The 20949-nt window shown below is 55.0% G+C and overlaps 1 protein-coding gene across 1 annotated transcript; it reads left to right on the top strand.

Annotated features, from left to right (window-relative positions):
* Positions 1-749: 749 nt before the first annotated feature.
* LOC145340756 (5'-3' exonuclease PLD4-like) lies at positions 750-20744 on the top strand (the record flags this gene model as incomplete). The annotated part of the gene is made up of 8 exons (XM_080185216.1): positions 750-914; positions 2132-2251; positions 4256-4461; positions 6973-7156; positions 10941-11055; positions 14959-15086; positions 17592-17792; positions 20605-20744. Coding segments are annotated over 8 exons (1259 nt in total), but the record flags the coding sequence as incomplete, so codon positions are not given.
* Positions 20745-20949: the final 205 nt, after the last annotated feature.

The following is a 20949-nucleotide window of genomic DNA, read 5'->3' as shown; positions in this document are numbered from 1 at the left end:
TCAGTGCTGAGGGAGCGCCGCACTGTCAGAGGGTCAGTGCTGAGGGAGCGCCGCACTGTCAGAGGGTCAGTGCTGAGGGAGCGCCGCACTGTCAGAGGGTCAGTGCTGAGGGAGCGCCGCACTGTCAGAGGGTCAGTGCTGAGGGAGCGCCGCACTGTCAGAGGGTCAGTGCTGAGGGAGTGAGGCACTGTCAGAGGGTCAGTGCTGAGGGAGCGCCGCACTGTCAGAGGGTCAGTGCTGAGGGAGCGGCGCACTGTCAGAGGGTCAGTGCTGAGGGAGCGGCGCGCTGTCGGAGCTGCTGTTTTTCAGGATGAGATATTAAACAGAGGGTCCGTCTGCCCTCTCGAGGTGGGGGCAAAAGATTCTACGGCCACTCGTGTGGTGGTGGGGTGGGGGTGCTTGTATTGCTGTACGTGGGATCTTGCTCTGTATCAACTTGCTGCCGTGTCTGTGACATTGGACCAATCGCCGCCCTTCACAAAATGTCTCAGCCACTGCGAACCGCTCTGGGACAACCTGAGGATGTGAGCGGCGCTACAGAAATGCACGTTTTTCTCGATCTCCGATCGAATCCACGCGTAGGGAACGGGTGGGATAGCAGGGGGGGGATTCGATGGGCCGAGTGGTTGTCTCCTGCCCCGCGTGAGACTTTCTGATGCCGGTGAACACAGGGGGGAGTGGGGGGGTGGGAGGCACTGGGAATGGGAAGTGCGAGGAATCCGTGTCTCTGATCTACTCTTGGTCCACAGATCGCAGTCAGACCTGTGCAGGTCAAACTGCACAAAGTGTCAGCAAAACTCCCTCCGCACAGAGAGGTGAAACAGGAGGAGGACGAGGAGGAGGACGAGGAGGAGGAGGAGGAGACTGAGGTCAAGGAAACTCCCAGGAGTGTCACACCCCTTCCTGTTGTCAAGGTTAGCATTACTACACCCCCCTCCCTATCTCTGTAACCCCCTCCAGCCCCCCCTACACCCCCTCCCTATCTCTGTAACCCCCTCCAGCCCCCCCCCTACACCCCCTCCCTATCTCTGTAACCCCCTCCAGCCCCCCCTACACCCCCTCCCTATCTCTGTAACCTCCGCCAGCCCCCCTACACCCCCTCCCTATCTCTGTAACCCCCTCCAGCCCCCCCCTACACCCCCTCCCTATCTCTGTAACCCCCTCCAGCCCCCTACACCCCCTCCCTATCTCTGTAACCCCCTCCAGCCCCCCTACAACCCCCTCCCTATCTCTGTAACCCCCTCCAGCCCCCTACACCCCCTCCCTATCTCTGTAACCCCCTCCAGCCCCTACACCCCCTCCCTATCTCTGTAACCCCCTCCAGCCCCTACACCCCCTCCCTATCTCTGTAACCCCCTCCAGCCCCCCCTACACCACCTCCCTATCTCTGTAACCTCCTCCAGCCCCTACACCCCCTCCCTATCTCTGTAACCTCCTCCAGCCCCTACACCCCCTCCGTATCTCTGTAACCCCCTCCAGCCCCCCCTACACCCCCCCCTATCTCTGTAACCCCCTCCAGCCCCCCCTACACCCCCTCCCTATCTCTGTAACCCCCTCCAGCCCCCTACACCCCCTCCCTATCTCTGTAACCCCCTCTGAGACCCCTACACTCCCTCCCTATCTCTGTAACCTCCTCCAGCCCCCACTGCACCCCCCTCCCTATCTCTGTAACCCCCTCCAGCCCCCTACACCCCCTCCCTATCTCTGTAACCCCCTCCAGCCCCCTACACCCCCTCCCTATCTCTGTAACCCCCTCCCTCCGAGATCCCTGCACTCCTCCAATTCCAGACATTAGAGCACCCCCCGATTCCCATCGCTCCTCCATTGGCCGCCATGCCTTCAGCTGCCCTGGAGAGGGTGTGGGGGTTGGTGGGGGGGCTTGAAGCTCTGGAATTTCCTCCCTAAACCTCTCCTCCTCTCTCCCTCCCTCCCTCCCTCCCTCTTTCACCCTCACACCCTCCTCCTGCAAGACGCTCCCTCGATGGGACCAGTTTGACTTGGCCTCCCCCTTGGCCTTCCCTAATAACGTTCCTGAACTGCGGCTTGGGTTGTACTAACGGTGCCAGATGAATGGACCTTGCGGTTGACGCTATTCCTTCTCTCTCTCTCCCTCCCTCCCTGTCCCTATAAGGGCGACCTCAGACCAGCCATCGCCAGCCTTCAGAAACTGAGGGAGAAAATTCCGGAGGAGCCGCAGAAATGGCTGACACACAGGGAATTCCCGAAAACCCTGGCAACGAGATCCAGCAAGGTGCCGTCCCCAGTCCTGTTCTTTCCTCGCCATGTTTTGAGTTGCCGTTGTCACGCGTATCCTCCCTGAGGCCCAGAGCTGCTCGCTGTAACTGCACGTGCGGCCTAACCCGGGCCTAGGTGCAGCTGAAGCCTAACTCCCACCCCGTCTCTACTCCAGCATATTCTAACGGGAGGGAGGAGTTTAGATCGGAGTTGAGGAGGAACCTCTTCACTCAAAGGGTGGTGAATCTCTGGAATTCTCTGCCCGTTGAAGTGGTGGGGGCTGCCTCGCTGAATATATTGAAGTCACGGGTGGATAGGTTTCTGATAGACAGGGGAGAAAGCGGGAAAGTGGAACTGATCCACTTCAGATCAGCCATGATCTTATTGAATGGCGGGGCAGGCTCGAAGGCCTACTCCTGCTCCTATTTCTTATGTTCCAGCCTTCCGGATATGAAGGGCAACATTCCATTGGGGGTTTTTTTTGATAGTTTTCTGGGGCTGTCCCTGACGTTCTAATGATCCGCGTGCCGGGAATCCCAAAGCAGGGAGCCTCTCCCCGGAGACGCCATGAGCCCAACTTGGCCTTGGTTATTCGGGGGCGAACGTGGACATTGGCCCAGTTAAGCCAGTAAGCGGAAGAAAGCCCTTTGAGAAAGTAATTGTCCCATTGCTGAGATGGGGACTCAATTTGATTTATTATTGTCACAGGTATGTGGTGAAAAGTATTGTTTTTTTGTGCGCTATACAGACAAAGCATACCGTTCATAGAGTACATAGGGGAGAAGGGAAGGAGAGGATGCGGAATGTAGTGTTACAGTCACAGCGACGGTGTAGAGAAAGATCAGCTTAATATTTGATTTGATTTATTATTGTCACGTGTATTGGGATACAGTGAAAAGTATTATTTCTTGCGCACTATACAGACAAAGCATACCATTCATAGAGAAGGAAAGGAGAGGGTGCAGAATGTAGTGTTACAGTCACAGCGAGGGTGCAGAGAAAGATCAACTTAATATTTGATGTGATTTATTATTGTCACAGGTCTACAGTGAAAAGTATCGATCCTTGTGCGCTATACAGACAAAGCATACCATTCATAGAGTACACGGTGGCATGGGTGGCACAGTGGTTAGCAATATTACCTCACAGCGCCCTCACAGAGATCTGGGTTCGGTTCCCGGCCTCGGGTCACTGTCTGTGCGGAGCCTGCACATTCTCCCCGTGTCTGCGTGGGTTTCCCTCCGGGTGCTCCGGTTCCCTCCCACAGTCCGAGAGACGTGCTGGGTTAGGGGGCTAAATTCTCGAACCCGAACAGGAGTGTGGGCGACTAGGGATTTTTCCCAGTGACTTCATTGCAGTGTTAATGTCAGCCTCTTTGAACTTGTTGGAGATTTGCAGCCTTGGTGTTGGGATCTGGTGCAGGGACAGAGTGGGAGACCGGGTAGATCCCAGGTTATACCTTCTCCTCTTGACCCCTCATCCATGCACCCCCGCCTTGTCCACACCCCCCTCGCCGGTGACCCCTCACCCATGACCCTTCACTCTCGACCCTTGACCTCCCCCCTCCCCCCACGAGTGGCCAGGATTAACAAGGACGTGAAGTGGGTGGGGGGGGGGGGTGCGGGGGGTTGGGGGGGGGGTACGGGGGGTTTAAATATTTTCTCCTTGACCCCAGGCTGGGATGGTTTACGGGATTTGGATGCTCCTGCGATGCCTCCCACAGTGGAAGTGCCCACTGGATGACGAGGGGAAGATGGGAGTTGGGGGTACGGGGGGGGTGGGGGGGGGGGCGGTGGGGGGTGTTTGGGGGATAGGGTGGGGGTGGTGACTGACCGTCCCCACTCTGCCGGAGAGCCCGGACTCCAACCCCCACCCCCTCGCCGGTTGCCGTCCTGGAGGCGGTGAGCCCGCGCTGGCTGTTCGACCGGGGGTGGCTTCGCGTTTGGGAGGATGTTTCCGGGTTCTGCCTGATTTACGAGTCTCTCTCTCCTCCCCCCACTCTCCCCACCCCCCCCCCCAGGCCGGCCGAGTCCAGGGGAAGCTCTCCCGCCGCACTCTGCTCTGCCCCCTCCTCCTCCTCGTCCTGCTCCTGGCTCTGGGGGGATGCTATTTCCTCGGGGAGGCCATTCTGCCCGCGTCCCTCTGGGCGCCCGTCGGCCTGCTGAGGATGGACTGGATTTACAGCCTGTTACCGTGGCGACCGGAGCCCTGTCAGGACCACTGCAAGTAGGCATTGGGTTGGGGGGGGGGGAGGTTGGGGGGGGGGGAGGGTGGGGGGGGAGGGGGTGTGGAGGGTGGGTGGGAGTTGGGGGTAGGTGGGGGGTTTTGGGGGATAGGGTGGGGGTGGGGGGTGGCGGGGGTCATGGGGCAGAGAGGAGAGTCGAGGCTGGAGGGGGTTACAGAGATAGGGAGGGGGTGTAGGGAGGTTACAGAGATAGGGAGGAGGTGTAGGGGGCTGGAGGAGGTTACAGAGATAGGGAGGGGTGTGTAGGGGCTGGAGGAGGTTACAGAGATAGGGAGGGGGGTGTAGGGGGCTGGAGGGGGTTACAGAGATAGGGAGGGGGTGTAGGGGGCTAGAGGGGGTTACAGAGATAGGGAGGGGGTGTAGGGGGCTAGAGGGGGTTACAGAGATAGGGAGGGGGTGTAGGGGGCTGGAGGAGGTTACAGAGATAGGGAGGGGGGTGTAGGGGCTGGAGGAGGGTGCAGAGATAGGGAGGGGGTGTCGGGGGCTGGAGGAGGTTACAGAGATAGGGAGGGGGTGTAGGGGCTGGAGGAGGTTACAGAGATAGGGAGGAGGTGTAGGGACTGGAGGGGGTTACAGAGATAGGGAGGGGGTGTAGGGGCTGGAGGAGGTTACAGAGATAGGGAGGGGGTGTAGGGGGCTGGAGGGGGTTACAGAGATAGGGAGGGGGTGTAGGGACTGGAGGAGGTTACAGAGATAGGGAGGGGGTGTAGGGGGCTAGAGGGGGTTACAGAGATAGGGAGGGGGTGTAGGGGGGCTGGAGGAGGTTACAGAGATAGGGAGGGGGGTGTAGGGGGCTGGAGGGGGTTACAGAGATAGGGAGGGGGTGTAGGGGACTGGAGGGGGTTACAGAGATAGGGAGGGGGTGTAGGGGGCTAGAGGGGGTTACAGAGATAGGGAGGGGGTGTAGGGGGCTGGAGGAGGTTACAGAGATAGGGAGGGGGGTGTAGGGGCTGGAGGAGGGTGCAGAGATAGGGAGGGGGTGTAGGGGGCTGGAGGGGGTTACAGAGATAGGGAGGGGGTGTAGGGGGCTGGAGGGGGTTACAGAGATAGGGAGGGGGTGTAGGGGCTGGAGGGGGTTACAGAGATAGGGAGAGGGTGTAGGGGGCTGGAAGGGGTTACAGAGATAGGGAGGGGGTGTAGGGGGCTGGAGGAGGTTACAGAGATAGGGAGGGGGTGTAGGGGGCTGGAGGGGGTTACAGAGATAGGGAGGGAGTGTAGGGGGCTGGAGGAGGTTACAGAGATAGGGAGGGGGTGTAGGGGCTGGAGGGGGTTACAGAGATAGGGAGGGGGTGTAGGGGCTGGAGGGGGTTACAGAGATAGGGAGGGGGTGTAGGGGCTGGAGGGGGTTACAGAGATAGGGAGGGGGTGTAGGGGGGCTGGAGGGGATTACAGAGATAGGGCGGGGGTGTAGGGGACTGGAGGGGGTTACAGAGATAGGGAGGGGGTGTAGGGGACTGGAGGGGGTTACAGAGATAGGGAGGGGGTGTAGGGGGCTAGAGGGGGTTACAGAGATAGGGAGGGGGTGTAGGGGGGCTGGAGGAGGTTACAGAGATAGGGAGGGGGTGTAGGGGGCTGGAGGGGGTTACAGAGATAGGGAGGGGGTGTAGGGGACTGGAGGGGGTTACAGAGATAGGGAGGGGGTGTAGGGGGCTAGAGGGGGTTACAGAGATAGGGAGGGGGGTGTAGGGGCTGGAGGAGGGTGCAGAGATAGGGAGGGGGTGTCGGGGGCTGGAGGAGGTTACAGAGATAGGGAGGGGGTGTAGGGGCTGGAGGAGGTTACAGAGATAGGGAGGGGGTGTAGGGGCTGGAGGAGGTTACAGAGATAGGGAGGAGGTGTAGGGGGCTGGACGAGGTTACAGAGATAGGGAGGGGGTGTAGGGGGGCTGGAGGGGATTACAGAGATAGGGAGGGGGTGTAGGGGACTGGAGGGGGTTACAGAGATAGGGAGGGGCTGTAGGGGGCTGGAGGAGGGTGTAGAGATAGGGAAGGGGTGTGGGGGTGTATGGGGCTGGAGGAGGTTACAGAGATAGGGAGGGGGTGGTGGGGGGGCTGGAGGGGGTTACAGAGATAGGGAGGGGGTGTAGGGGCTGGAGGGGGTTACAGAGATAGGGAGGGGGTGTAGGGGCTGGAGGGGGTTACAGAGATAGGGAGAGGGTGTAGGGGCTGGAGGGGGTTACAGAGATAGGGAGGGGGTGTAGGGGGCTGGAGGAGGTTACAGAGATAGGGAGGGGGTGTAGGGGGCTGGAGGGGGTTACAGAGATAGGGAGGGGGTGTAGGGGGCTGGAGGGGGTTAGAGAGATAGGGAGGGGGGTGTAGGGGCTGGAGGAGGGTGCAGAGATAGGGAGGAGGTGTAGGGGCTGGAGGAGGGTGCAGAGATAGGGAGGGGGTGTAGGGGCTGGAGGAGGTTGCAGAGATAGGGAGGGTTGAGGTGAGTGTTGATTTTGGGTATTTGGAGGGGATTGTTGGTGAGTTTAACTGTTTTTGGGTTACAGACTGACTCTGGTGGAGAGCATCCCGGTGGATCTGCCGTATCGGAAAGGTGTCCCTCAACATTTGCCCATCTACCAGGCCTGGCGTGACCTGCTTCAGGAGGCCAAGGAATCAGTGCGGATCGCAGCTTATTACTTCACACTGCGGGGCCCAGATCTGGCCCACCCAGACCCAACGGCTGCTGAGGTGAGGAACCTCCGCGCAGCGGGGGGGGGAGCCCGGCTCCCAGGCCCAGGGGTGAGGGGCCCGGCTCCCAGTCCCAGGCATGGGGGGGCCCGGCTCCCAGGCCCAGGGGTGAGGGGCCCGGCTCCCAGGCCCAGGGGTGAGGGGCCCGGCTCCCAGGCCCAGGGGTGAGGGGCCTGGCTCCCTGTCCCAGGGGTGAGGAGCCCGGCTCCCAGGCCCAGGGGTGAGGGGCCTGGCTCCCAGGCCCAGGGGTGAGGGGCCCAGCTCCCAGGCCCAGGCATGGGGGGGCCCGGCTCCCAGGCCCAGGGGTGAGGGGCCCGGCTCCCTGTCCCAGGGGTGAGGGGCCCAGCTCCCAGGCCCAGGGGTGAGGGGCCCGGCTCCCAGGCCCAGGCGTGGGGGGGGCCCGGCTCCCAGTCCCAGGGGTGAGGGGCCCGGCTCCCAGGCCCAGGGGTGAGGGGCCCGGCTCCCAGGCCCAGGGGTGAGGGGGCCCGGCTCCCAGGCCCAGGGGTGAGGGGCCCAGCTCCCAGGCCCAGGGGTGAGGGGCCCGGCTCCCAGTCCCAGGGGTGAGGGGCCCGGCTCCCAGTCCCAGGGGTGAGGGGCCCGGCTCCCAGTCCCAGGCGTGGGGGGGGGCCCGGCTCCCAGGCCCAGCCTGTGTCGCGCACACTTCCCTTGACGCATTTCTCCATCATGCCCTTACCCTGACCACCCCAGTCCCCTGTACATCTGTCACATACCAGGCTGGGGTGGGCACGGTGGGTTAGCACTACTGCCTCACAGCGCCAGGGACCCGGGTTCGATCCCCGGCTCGGGTCTGTGTGGAGTCTGCACCTTCTCCCCGTGTCTGCGTGTCTGTGCCAATTAGGGGGATTTTCACAGTAACTTCATTACAGTGTTGATGTCAGCCTACTCGTAACTAATAAACGAACTTACGCCTCATTATGTATGCTGGGAGCGCGTTGCCAGGCGAGAACGCCCCCGGGATTAGTAATCCTTGCCAGCAACGCCCACTCCCCGTAAAATGGTAAAATAAATAACAGGGCAGCAAGCCGTGACTCAAAAACTCCATCTAGCAATTGCTCTCTGAGTGACCCTGCACCACTGCAGTCGCGTACAGGGTTCACCGTGGGGTTCGCCTGCTTATGGTAGCAACCATAAAGGGGGCAGTCGGGCGAAACAGTGCACAGCACTGCTGCCTCACAGTGCCAGGGACCCGGGTTCGATTCCCAGCTTGGGTCACTGTCTGTGCGGAGTCTGCATGTTCTCCCCATGTCTGCATGGGTTTCCTCCAGGTGCTCCGGTGTCCTCCAACAGTCCAAAGATGTGTAGATTAGTGGATTGGCCATGCTAAATTGCCCCTTAGTGTCCAAAGATGTGCGGGTTAGGTGGATTGGCCATGCTAAATTGCCCCTTAGTGTCCAAAGATGAGTAGATTAGGGGGATTGGCCATGCTAAATTGTCCCTTAGTGTCCAAAGATGAGTAGATTAGGGGGATTGGCCATGCTAAATTGTCCCTTAGTGTCCAAAGATGTGCAGGTTAAGTGGATTGGCCATGCTAAATTGCCCCTTAGTGTCCAAAGATGTGTAGGTTAGGTGGATTGGCCATGCTAAATTGCCCCTTAGTGTCCAAAGATGTGCAGGTTAGGTGGATTGGCCATGCTAAATTGTCCCTTAGTGTCCAAAGATGAGTAGATTAGGGGATTGGCCATGCTAAATTGTCCCTTAGTGTCCAAAGATGTGTAGGTTAAGTGGATTGGCCATGCTAAATTGCCCCTTAGTGTCCAAAGATGTGTAGATTAGGTGGATTGGCCATGCTAAATTGCCCCTTAGTGTCCAAAGATGTGTAGGTTAAGTGGATTGGCCGTGCTAAATTGCCCCTTAGTGTCCAAAGATGTGTAGGTTAGGGTGGATTGGCCATGCTAAATTGCCCCTTAGTGTCCAAAGATGTGTAGGTTAGGGTGGATTGGCCATGCTAAATTGCCCCTTAGTGTCCAAAGATGTGTAGGTTAGGGTGGATTGGCCATGCTAAATTGCCCCTTAGTGTCCAAAGATGTGTAGGTTAAGTGGATTGGCCGTGCTAAATTGCCCCTTAGTGTCCAAAGATGTGCAGGTTAGGGTGGATTGGCCATGCTAAATTGCCCCTTAGTGTCCAAAGATGTGTAGGTTAAGTGGATTGGCCATGCTAAATTGCCCCTTAGTGTCCAAAGATGTGCAGGTTAGGTGGATTAGCCATGCTAAATTGCCCCTTAGTGTCCAAAGATGTGCAGGTTAGGTGGATTGGCCATGCTAAATTGCCCCTTAGTGTCCAAAGATGTGTAGGTTAAGTGGATTGGCCATGCTAAATTGCCCCTTAGTGTCCAAAGATGTGTAGGTTAAGTGGATTGGCCGTGCTAAATTGCCCCTTAGTGTCCAAAGATGTGTAGGTTAGGGTGGATTGGCCACGCTAAATTGCCCCTTAGTGTCCAAAGATGTGCAGGTTAGGTGGATTGGCCATGCTAAATTGCCCCTTAGTGTCCAAAGATGTGTAGATTAGGGGGATTGGCCATGCTAAATTGCCCCTTAGTATCCAAAGATGTGCAGGTTAGGTGGATTGGCCATGCTAAATTGCCCCTTAGTGTCCAAAGATGTGTAGATTAGGGGGATTGGCCATGCTAAATTGTCCCTTAGTGTCCAAAGATGTGCAGGTTAGGTGGATTGGCCATGCTAAATTGTCCCTTAGTGTCCAAAGATGTGCAGGTTAGGTGGATTGGCCCTGCTAAATTGCCCCTTAGTGTCCAAAGATGTGTAGATTAGGGGGATTGGCCATGCTAAATTGTCCCTTAGTGTCCAAAGATGTGCAGGTTAGGTGGATTGGCCATGCTAAATTGTCCCTTAGTGTCCAAAGATGTGCAGGTTAGGTGGATTGGCCCTGCTAAATTGCCCCTTAGTATCCAAAGATGTGCAGGTTAGGTGGATTGGCCATGCTAAATTGCCCCTTAGTGTCCAAAGATGTGTAGATTAGGGGGATTGGCCATGCTAAATTGTCCCTTAGTATCCAAAGATGTGCAGGTTAGGTGGATTGGCCATGCGAAATTGTCCCTTAGCGTCCAAAGTTTTGTAGGTTAGGTGGATTGGCCATGCTAAATTGCCCCTTAGTGTCCAAAGATGTGTAGATTAGGTGGATTGGCCATGCTAAATTGTCCCTTAGTATCCAAAGATGTGTAGATTAGGTGGATTGGCCATGCTAAATTGTCCCTTAGTATCCAAAGATGTGTAGGTTAGGTGGATTGGCCATGCTAAATTGCCCCTTAGTGTCCAAAGATGTGTAGGTTAGGTGGATTGGCCATGCTAAATTGTCCCTTAGTGTCCAAAGATGTGTAGATTAGGTGGATTGGCCATGCTAAATTGTCCCTTAGTATCCAAAGATGTGTAGGTTAGGTGGATTGGCCATGCTAAAATGCCCCTTAGTGTCCAAAGATGTGTAGATTAGGTGGATTGGCCATGCTAAATTGCCCCTCAGTGTCCAAAGATGTGTAGGTTAGGTGGATTGGCCATGCTAAAATGCCCCTGGTGTTAGGGATTTAACAGTAAGAATGAGGTTACTTTAACAGGGTCAGAATGGGATTGTGGTCAGTGCAGGCTGGATGGGCCAAATGGCCTCCTTCTGCGCTGTACGGATTCGGTGGCACCTTCTTTGAGACTCAGCAGCTCTTTTATCCAGGAGCGCTGCCACGGGAGGCGCCGATAGGGGCGTCTCCCCTGGATCCCGGAGGCCCAGTCTGATGTTGCCTTTTCCCCGCTCTGTGCGCAGGGCGAGGAGGTGTTTAAACGTCTGTCGGAGCTGCGGTCGCGAGGGGTCAGCCTGAAGATTGCCGTGAACAGCCCCCAGCAGTCGGAGGGCGACGTGAATGAGCTGGGGAGAAACGGTGAGTGTGAGAGGCTGGGGGGGGTGGGAGGGGACGGGATTGATATCACCCCCTCACTCTTTAACCACCCCAAATGCAGATGTATGGGATTGGGGGTGATCTGGGGAATTGGATCAGGAATTGGCTAGCGGATAGGAGACAGAGGGTGGTGGTTGATGGTAAATATTCATCATGGAGTTCGGTTACGAGTGGTGTGCCTCAGGGATCTGTGTTGGGGCCACTGCTGTTTGTGATTTTTATTAATGATCTGGATGAGGGTATAGTTGGGTGGATTAGTAAATTTGCTGATGACACCAAAGTCGGAGGTGTGGTAGATTGTGAGGAAGGGTGTCATAGTTTGCAGGGAGACTTGGACAGGTTGCAGAACTGGGCCGAGAGGTGGCGGATGGAGTTTAATGCGGAGAAGTGTGAGGTAATTCACTTTGGTAGGAATAACAGATGTGTCGAGTATAGGGCTAACGGGAGGACTTTGAATAGTGTGGATGAGCAGAGGGATCTAGGTGTATGTGTACATAGATCCCTGAAAGTTGGGAATCAAGTAGATAAGGTTGTTAAGAAGGCGTACGGTGTCTTGGCGTTTATTGGTAGGGGGATTGAATTTAGGAGTTGCAGCGTTATGTTGCAACTGTACAAGACTCTGGTGCGGCCACACTTGGAGTACTGTGTGCAGTTCTGGTCCCCACATTATAGGAAGGATGTGGAGGCTTTGGAGAGGGTGCAGAGGAGGTTTACCAGGATGTTGCCTGGTATGGAGGGGAGGTCCTATGAGGAGAGGCTGAGGGATTTGGGGTTGTTTTCGCTGGAAAGAAGGCGGCTAAGAGGGGATCTTATTGAAACATATAAGATGATTAGAGGTTTAGACAGGGTGGATAGTGATAGCCTTTTTCCTCGGATGGAGAATGCTAGCACGAGGGGGCATGGCTTTAAATTAAGGGGGGGGTAGTTATAGGACTGATGTCAGGGGTAGGTTCTTTACCCAGAGGGTGGTGAGGGATTGGAATGCCCTGCCTGCTGCGGTTGTAAATGCGCCTAGTTTGGGGGCATTTAAGAGATCCGTGGATAGGTTTATGGACAAAAAGGGATTGGTTTAGGTTAGAGGGTCATTGTTTTTTAACTGGTCGGCGCAACATCGTGGGCCGAAGGGCCTGTTCTGCGCTGTAATGTTCTATGTTCTATGTTCTAACCCTTAACCTCAATATTAACTGGTGTGAATATCGGCGGCCTATTCGACCCAGGGGGGCATCAGCCATCTGCTGGATTTTTGACGTCCAAAGTAGCGGCAGGAGGAGGCCATTCAGCCCTTCAGCCCTGCTCCCCCATTCATTTTGATCATGGCTGATCATCGAGCTCCATATCCTGATCCCCCCCCCCCCCAATATCCCTCAATCCCTTTAGCCCCCCCCCCCAAGAGCGATACCTAATTTCTTCTTGAAACCTCCCGTCCATTGACTCCGTCTACACTTCCCCTCGATTAAGCAGCCAGCTTAATCGAGGACCCCCCCCCCACACACACCCCGGACATTCTCTCTTCCACCTTCTTCCGTCGGGAAAAGGATACAAAAGTCTGAGGCCACGTACTCAAGAACAGCGTGGGGGGGGGGGGGGGGTCCTTGATTATGCCGGCTGCTTTTCCCCGAGACAGCGGGAAGTGTAGACAGAGTCAATGGATGGGAGGCTGGTTTGTGTGATGGGACTGGGCTACATTCACCACCCTTTTGTAGTTCCTTGCGGTCTTGGGCAGAGCAGGAGCCCAGACCGAGCTGTGATACAACCCAGAAAGGATGCTTTCTATGGGGCATCTGTAAAAAGTTGGTGAGAGTCGTAGCGGACATGCCAAATTTCCTTAGTCTCCTGAGAAAGTAGAGGCGTTGGTGGGGCTTTCTTAACTATAGTGTCAGCGTGGGGGGGGACCAGTTGGTGATCTGGACACCTAAAAACTTGAAGCTCTCAAGCCTTTCTACTTTGTCCTCTTGATGCAGACGGCCAGAGGAATATCCTCCCTGTGTTTCTGATTGGGAATGTTCCGTTTAGTTCCTTGTTGTTAATCAAACTTTTGCAAATCAAATCAACTAGGGTTTCCGAAACATTTCTGGCCATTTTAACTCCCAGTTCTTTTTGTTTGAAGTTATTAATTCTCGCACCCGAAACACTTTCTCATTTCTTGTCCCCAAAACTCGAAAATCCTCATAGGCTCTCTCTATTTTCTCTCGTTTCCCGCTCTCCAATATTGTGCGCGTTTGGGATGCCAATTTCTTGGTGTAAACCGTCACGCTGCAGTTACGCCCTCCCAACCACTGGTGGCAGTGCAGTTGCCCAGCCCAGGCTGCAGCTGCGCTCCTGTCCTCCCAGCTTCCTCTCCCTTCCCTTGGCGTGAAGATGTGAAATCTCCTGTTTGCCGGATGTCAGTTGGACTAGCCCATGGTGTGGGGCAGGGTGTTATAAAGCAGAGATGGATTCCACCCCCACCGCCATTCCTTTTGAGAACTAACTCCCAAAGAGGAGTACCTGGCCCTATAATCTGTAAAAAGTGTGTGTGATGTGGTGTGACCTGCTCTTCAGTGACTCCTAGTGGTTAAATGCAAAATAAACACTTGCTCCCAAATCAACAGCTAACCATTTATTTATCTAACCAGCAGAGAGCAAACTCTTAACAAACCAAATAAACCCCTTCTAACTATTAACTACTCCTGAATAAAACAAGATTCTAATGGTACGCTGCTCCGATAAATACAAGTCCCACTCATTCACAAAATAGAATTTAGTCACTCTCTATATTACAACCAGGTTTTGTCTACTGGAATATTCTGAGTTTCTCTGTTGATTCTTCTGTCTGGAACTTCTTTCTTCTTTGGTATCTTTGCTATCTGGGTGGTGTTTTCTCTGAGACATAGATGAAGCTATGAGAGCCAGCGATTCCCTCTCGAGAGAGAGAGAGAGAGAGAGAGAAAGAGAGAGAGAAAGAGAGTTCTGGCAGGTAGCAGTTGCTCTCCTCTTTGTTTCATGTCTCCTGTCTTTTATACCTGTGATGACATATCAATATTTGACTTGAGAAGCTGAGTTACAGAGAGAGATTGAATAGGTTATTCCCTGGAGTGTAGAAGAATGAGGGGGAGATTTGATAGAGGTGTATAAGATGAGATTGGTATAGATAGAGTGACTGCAAGCAGGCTTTTTCCACTGAGGCTAGGGGAGGAAAAAAAACCCAGAGGGCATGGGTTAAGGGGAAAAGTTTAAAGGGAATATCGGGGGGTGGGGGGGGGCTTTTCACGCAGAGAGTGGTGGGAGTGTGGAATGAGCTACCGGCTAAATGTGGGGTCACTTTTAACGTTTAAGAAAAAGTTAGACGGGTTGATGATGGATGAGAGGGGTGTGGAGGGATATGGTTCAAGTGCAGGGTCAGTGGGACTAGGCAAAAAATGGGTCAGCACAGACAAGAGTGGCCAAAAGGCCTGTTTCTGAGCTGTAATTTTCTATGGTAATATTTCCCACAATAGGATTGGCTCTGGCAGGTGACAGTTGCTGTCTCCTCTTTGTCCCACTGGCCCCTTACTTTTGTACCCATGACAACGACATACCAATATTTCCCACAATAGGATTGGTCCGAGGTTGTCAAAACCATCAGATTCAAATTGAATAGGTTCTTGGTATCTGATTCAAATTGATTGGCTAAATTCAAAAGCCTGCTGTCTTGGTAACACTGCTGCTTGGCCGCACTGTATAAATGTTTCAGTCTGGGTTCTCTGTGTACTTGTATTTTATAAATCTCCAAGCCATAGGCAAACCTTTTAACGGGATCATGCAATGCTTTCTGCGTCTAACATCCCACAATATTATAAATTCTAACGCTTACCCGACGCAACAAGGGGGTGACTCTAATCCAATTTGTGGGCCTTCCTTGGGCAGGTGCCGAGGTGAGACGTGTGTGGTTGACGAACTTGACGGGTGGCATCGTTCACACCAAACTCTGGGTGGTGGATGGAAGGCATGTTTACGTAGGCAGTGCCAACATGGACTGGCGCTCGCTGACCCAGGTAACTGGCAACAAGCAAGGGGGGGTGGTGGCTAATGGGAGTAAAACTCACTGCTGTCCAAAACCTTTATCCTGTTCTCATTGTCCGTGGCACCCCTGGCTGGTCCAGTATTTATTGCCCAGTTGCCCCTTGGAGGGGCAGTTGAGAGTCAACCACATTGCTGTGGCTCTGGAGTCACATGTAGGCCAGACCGGGGTAAGGACGGCAGATTTCCTTCCCTAAAGGGAACCGGATGGGTTTTTCCAACAATTGGTCATCAAAAGATTCTTAATCCCAGATATTTTTAATTGAATTCAAATTCCACCATCTGCCGTAGCGGGATTCGAACCCGGGTCCTTTCCATATTACAACCAGGTTTTGTCTTCTGGAATATTCAGGGTTTCTCTGTTGATTCTTCTGTCTGGAACTTCTTTCTTCTTTGGTATCTCTGCTATCTGGATGGTGCTTTCTCTGAGACATAGATGAAGCCGTGAGAGCCAGCGATTCCCTCTCGAGAGGGAGAGTGGGATACCTTAGATCGAGAGGGTGGCCTCACCACGCAGAACCTCATGATGTTCCTTCCCCCACTTTAAGGGGAGATGGGTAACATCAGTGGGCTAGTAATGCAGAGAGCCAACCACCCCCCCCCTCCTTCCCCAGGCAGATGCTCCAGTGGGACGTGGGTTCAAATCTCACCATGGCGCCTGGTGGAATTTAAATTTGATTAATAAAAATCTGGGATTATAAAGCCGGTTTCGGTCATGGGGAAATAGTGTCAGTTATCATCAATCGCCGTGGTTCACCAATGTTGTTTAGGGAGGGAAATCTGCCGTCCTTAACAGGTCTGGCCTACCTGTGACTCCAGAACCCCACCCCTCACACACACTCTCACACATGCACACACATACGCACACACTCACACTCACACATTCACACTCTCACACTCACACTCACTCTCACACTCACACTCACACACACACATATTACACACACACACACACACACTCACACATTCACACTCTCACACTCACTCACACATTCACACTCACTCTCACACTCACACACACACATATTACACACACACACTCACGCTCACACATTCACACTCTCACACTCACTCACACATTCACACTCTCACACTCACTCACACATTCACACTCTCACACTCACACACACACATATTACACACACACACACTCACGCTCACACATTCACACTCTCACACTCACTCACACATTCACACTCTCACACTCACTCACACATTCACACTCTCACACTCACTCACACATTCACACTCTCACACTCACACACACATTCACACTCACTCTCACGCTCACACACACACATATTACACACACACACTCACACACACACTCACACTCACACATTCACACTCTCACACTCACACTCACATTCACACTCACTCTCACACTCACACACACGCATATTACACACACACACACTCACACTCACATTCACACTCTCACACTCACTCACACATTCACACTCTCACACACACATTCACACTCACTCTCACGCTCACACACACACACATATTACACACACTCACTCACACACACACTCACACTCACACATTCACACTCTCACACTCACTCACACATTCACACTCTCACACTCACACATTCACATTCATACACTCACACACACACATTCATACACTCACACACACACACTCAGTCACACTCATTCACACACACACACTCACACATTCACACTCTCACACTCACACACACTCACACTCGCACACACTCGCACTCACACTCACACTCACACACACACTCACACACACACACATTCACACTCTCGCACTCACACACACACTCGCACACACTCGCACTCACACACACTCGCACTCACTCACACTCACACACACACTCACACACACACTCACACATTCGCACTCACACACACTCACACACACTCACACTCACGCACACACTCACACATTCACACTCTCACACTCACACACACTCGCACTCACACACACTCACACACTCACACACTCACACATTCACACTCTCACACTCACACACACTCGCACTCACTCACACACACCCTCACACTCACACATTCACATTTATACTCACACTCACACACACACACACATTCACACTCTCACACACTCACACTCAACGCACACTCACACTCAGACAGAAATTTGGTCAACTCTTCACTGCTCCCCCTCTGAAACGGGCCGAGTGAGACGCTCAGTTCAAGGGGGCATCTAGGGGGTGGACAATAACTGCCCAGTGACCCTCGCCCGCCCACACACTCCATAAAAGAATGTTGGGGTGTCCCCCGCCCATGAGCCGGAGGGATTGGTGGGGTGGGGGAGGGGGTGGTGGTACTGGGAGTGGCAAAAGGGGCAGAATCAGGCAGTCACCAACCAGTGATACCCTGCCGGAAAACGCACCCCTCCGGACACCGGGAGGGCGGGATCAGACCCAGCTGTGACGCCCCTCACAGTCGATCAACCCCGACTCCATCCTCTCTGTTTGCCTTTAGGTGAAGGAGCTGGGGGTGACGCTGACTAACTGCAGCTGCCTGGCCCGGGATGTGGAGAGGGTCTTCGGGACGTACTGGCGACTGGGGGCGGAGGGGGCGACCCTCCCCAGGCGGTGGCCCAGCGAGTACAACGCCCTGTCCAGCAAGGAACGCCCGCTCAGGCTCAGGCTGAACGGGATCGAGGCAGAGGTTTACCTGTCGGTGAGTAACTCCCTACCCCCCCTTGTCAACCACCGTGTCACGTCCGTCAGGGGGGTGGTGGTGGTGGTGGGGGGGGTGGGTGGAGGGGGGAGGGGGGTGGTGGCGGTTGAACAGAGGGACCGAGGAGTGCAGGTCCAGAATCCCTCGAAAGAGGCGTCGCTGGTAGACGGGGTGGTGAAGGAGGCGTTTGACGTACTCCGAAGGATGGTGGAATCCCTACGCTGCAGAAGGAGGCCATTCGGTCCATCGAGCCTGCACCGGCCCCCTGCCAGAGAATCGTATCCAGGCCCTCTTCTGTAAGTCCACACATTTAACACGGCCAATCCACCCTAACCTGCACATCTTTGGACACTAGGGATAATTTAGCATGGCCAATCCACCTAACTGCACATCTTTGGACATTAAGGGGCAATTTAGCATGGCCAATCCACCTAACTGCACATCTTTGGACACTAAGGGGCAATTTAGCATGGCCAATCCACCCTAACCCGCACATCTTTGGACACTAGGGATAATTTAGCATGGCCAATCCACCTAACCCGCACATCTTTGGACACTAAGGGGCAATTTAGCATGGCCAATCCACCTAACTGCACATCTTTGGACACTAAGGGGCAATTTAGCATGGCCAATCCACCCTAACCTACACATCTTTGGACACTAAGGGGCAATTTAGCATGGCCAATCCACCCTAACCTACACATCTTTGGACACTAAGGGGCAATTTAGCATGGCCAATCCACCTAACCTGCACATCTTTGGACACTAGGGATAATTTAGCATGGCCAATCCACCTAACCCGCACATCTTTGGACACTAAGGGGCAATTTAGCATGGCCAATCCACCTAACCTGCACATCTTTGGACACTAAGGGGCAATTTAGCATGGCCAATCCACCCTAACCTACACATCTTTGGACACTAAGGGGCAATTTAGCATGGCCAATCCACCCTAACCTACACATCTTTGGACACTAAGGGACAATTTAGCATGGCCAATCCACCTAACCTACACATCTTTGGACACTAAGGGACAATTTAGCATGGCCAATCCACCTAACCTACACATCTTTGGATTCCAGACCCTCACGACCCTCTGAGTAAAAAAAGATTTTCCTCACATTCCCCCCACAAACCTCCCACCCCTCACTTTTAACCTGTGTCCCGTCGTAACTAACCCTTCAGATAAGGGGAACAGTTGCATCCTGTCCGTGCCCCTCATAATCTTGTGCCCCTCGATCAGGTTACCCCCTCAGTCTTCTCTGCTCCAGAGAAAACAACCCAAGTCTTACCCAACCTCTCTTTGTAACTTAAATAGTCCACCCCAGGCAGCATCCCGGTGAATCCCCTCCGCCCCCCCCCTTCCAGTGCAATCACATCCTTCCTATAATGTGGAGACCAGAACTGCACACAGTGCTCCAGCTGTGGTCTCACCAAAGCCCTACACAACTCCATCACACCCTCTCTGCCTCTACACCCCGATGGATAAAGGCCAGTGCTCCATATGCCTTTGTTTCACTCCAGGGTATGATTCCAGTGACCCTCTGGGAGGATTTCATCAAAATAAACTTTATTTAAGAACGCAGTTGGAACAAAACAAAAAGAATTAGCGTAACTTTTGCCGATTAAAATACTTAAGACATGACAAAGTGTAACTCCTAACAGCTAGCTATCTCTGTTGTTCCAGTTTCAGGCAATATCCCATAGACACACTCCCTTCTTCAGAGTTAGTTAGCACAAAAAACAAGTATCTCACAAGGTGTTGGGTTTACGGCCGCTAACATTTCTGGAACTTGACATGTCCTGGACTCTCTCTGTCTCCTCTCCTCTCTTCTCTATCTCCTCCTCACTCCCCCCCTCTCTCTCTCTCTCGCTGCTTTTCCCTCCCCCCTTTTTCTCTCGCTCTGTCCCCCCTCGCTCCCTGTCTGCACCCTGCCTCCCCCCTCTCTCTCTGCCTCCCCTCTTTTTCTCTCTCTCCACTCTCTAACCCCCCCTCCTTTCTCTTTCTGTCTGTCTGTCTCTCTCCCTCTCTCCTCTCTCCTCTCTGTCTCTCTCTCTCTCTCTCTGTCTTCCCCTCTCTCTCTCACCCCCTCTCCCTCTCTGTCTCCCCCCATCTCTGTCTCTCCCCCCACCGTCTCCCTGACTCTCTGTCTCTCCCCCCTCTCTGTTCCGCTTCTCTGTCTCTCCACCCCTCTGTCTCTCCCCCCCCGTCTCCCCCCATCTCCCCCCCCCGTCTACCCCCCTCTGTCTCGCCCCCCCTCTCTGTCTCCCCCCTCTCTGTCCCCCCCCCCTGTCCCCCCCCCTCTGTCTCGCTCCCCCTCTCTGTCCCCCCCCCCGTCCCCCCCTCTCCCCCCTCTCTGTCTCCCCCCTCTCTGTCCCCGACCCCCCCCTCTGTCCCCCCTCCTCTGTCTCGCCCCCCGTCTGTCTCCCCCCTCTCTGTCCCCCCCCTCTGTCCCCCCCCTCTGTCCCCCCCCCGTCTCCCCCCTCTCTGTCCCCCCTCTCTGTCCCCCCCCCTCTGTCTCGCCCCCCGTCTGTCTCCCCCCTCTCTGTACCCCCCTCTCTGTCCCCCCCCCTCTGTCCCCCCCCGTCTCCCCCCTCTCTGTCCCCCCCTCTGTCTCGCCCCCCGTCTGTCTCCCCCCTCTCTGTCCCCCCCCCTCTGTCCCCCCCCCCGTCTCCCCCCTCTCTGTCCCCCGTCTCTGTCTCCCCCCCCCTGTCCCCGCCCCCCTGTCTCGCTCCCCCTCTCTGTCACTCCCCCCTCTGTCTCCACCCCCCCCCTTTCTCTCTCCCCCGTTTCTCCCCCCCCCCCATACAGAGTGCTCCGCCCGCTCTTTGCCCGTATGGCCGTACCACTGATCTCGATGCCATCCTGAGTGTGATTGACGATGCCCGAGAGTTTGTCTCCATCTCGGTCATGGACCTGGTGCCAGTCTGTCGCTACTGCCACCCCCAGAGGTAAGGGGGTGGGGGTGGGGGGGGGGGGGTGGTGCAGGGGTGGCATCCGGTGACTGAAAGGGCGGGGGGAGGGCAAATGTCCTCCTGGACCCCCCTCCCCGATTATTTACAGTGAGAATCCACCCCAGACTGATTCCCCGCAGCGCTGGGGGAGTGCCGCACTGTCAGAGGTGCCCACTTTCTCAGGTTAAACCCCCGTCAAGTC

Source organism: Carcharhinus amblyrhynchos, unplaced genomic scaffold (assembly GCF_965287045.1).
Source record: "Carcharhinus amblyrhynchos unplaced genomic scaffold, sCarAmb.v2.hapA chromosome_1390, whole genome shotgun sequence".
NCBI classification, from domain to species: Eukaryota; Metazoa; Chordata; class Chondrichthyes; order Carcharhiniformes; family Carcharhinidae; genus Carcharhinus; species Carcharhinus amblyrhynchos.
Note: the sequence above shows the minus strand (reverse complement) of the source record. Positions and strands in the feature narration are given on the sequence as shown.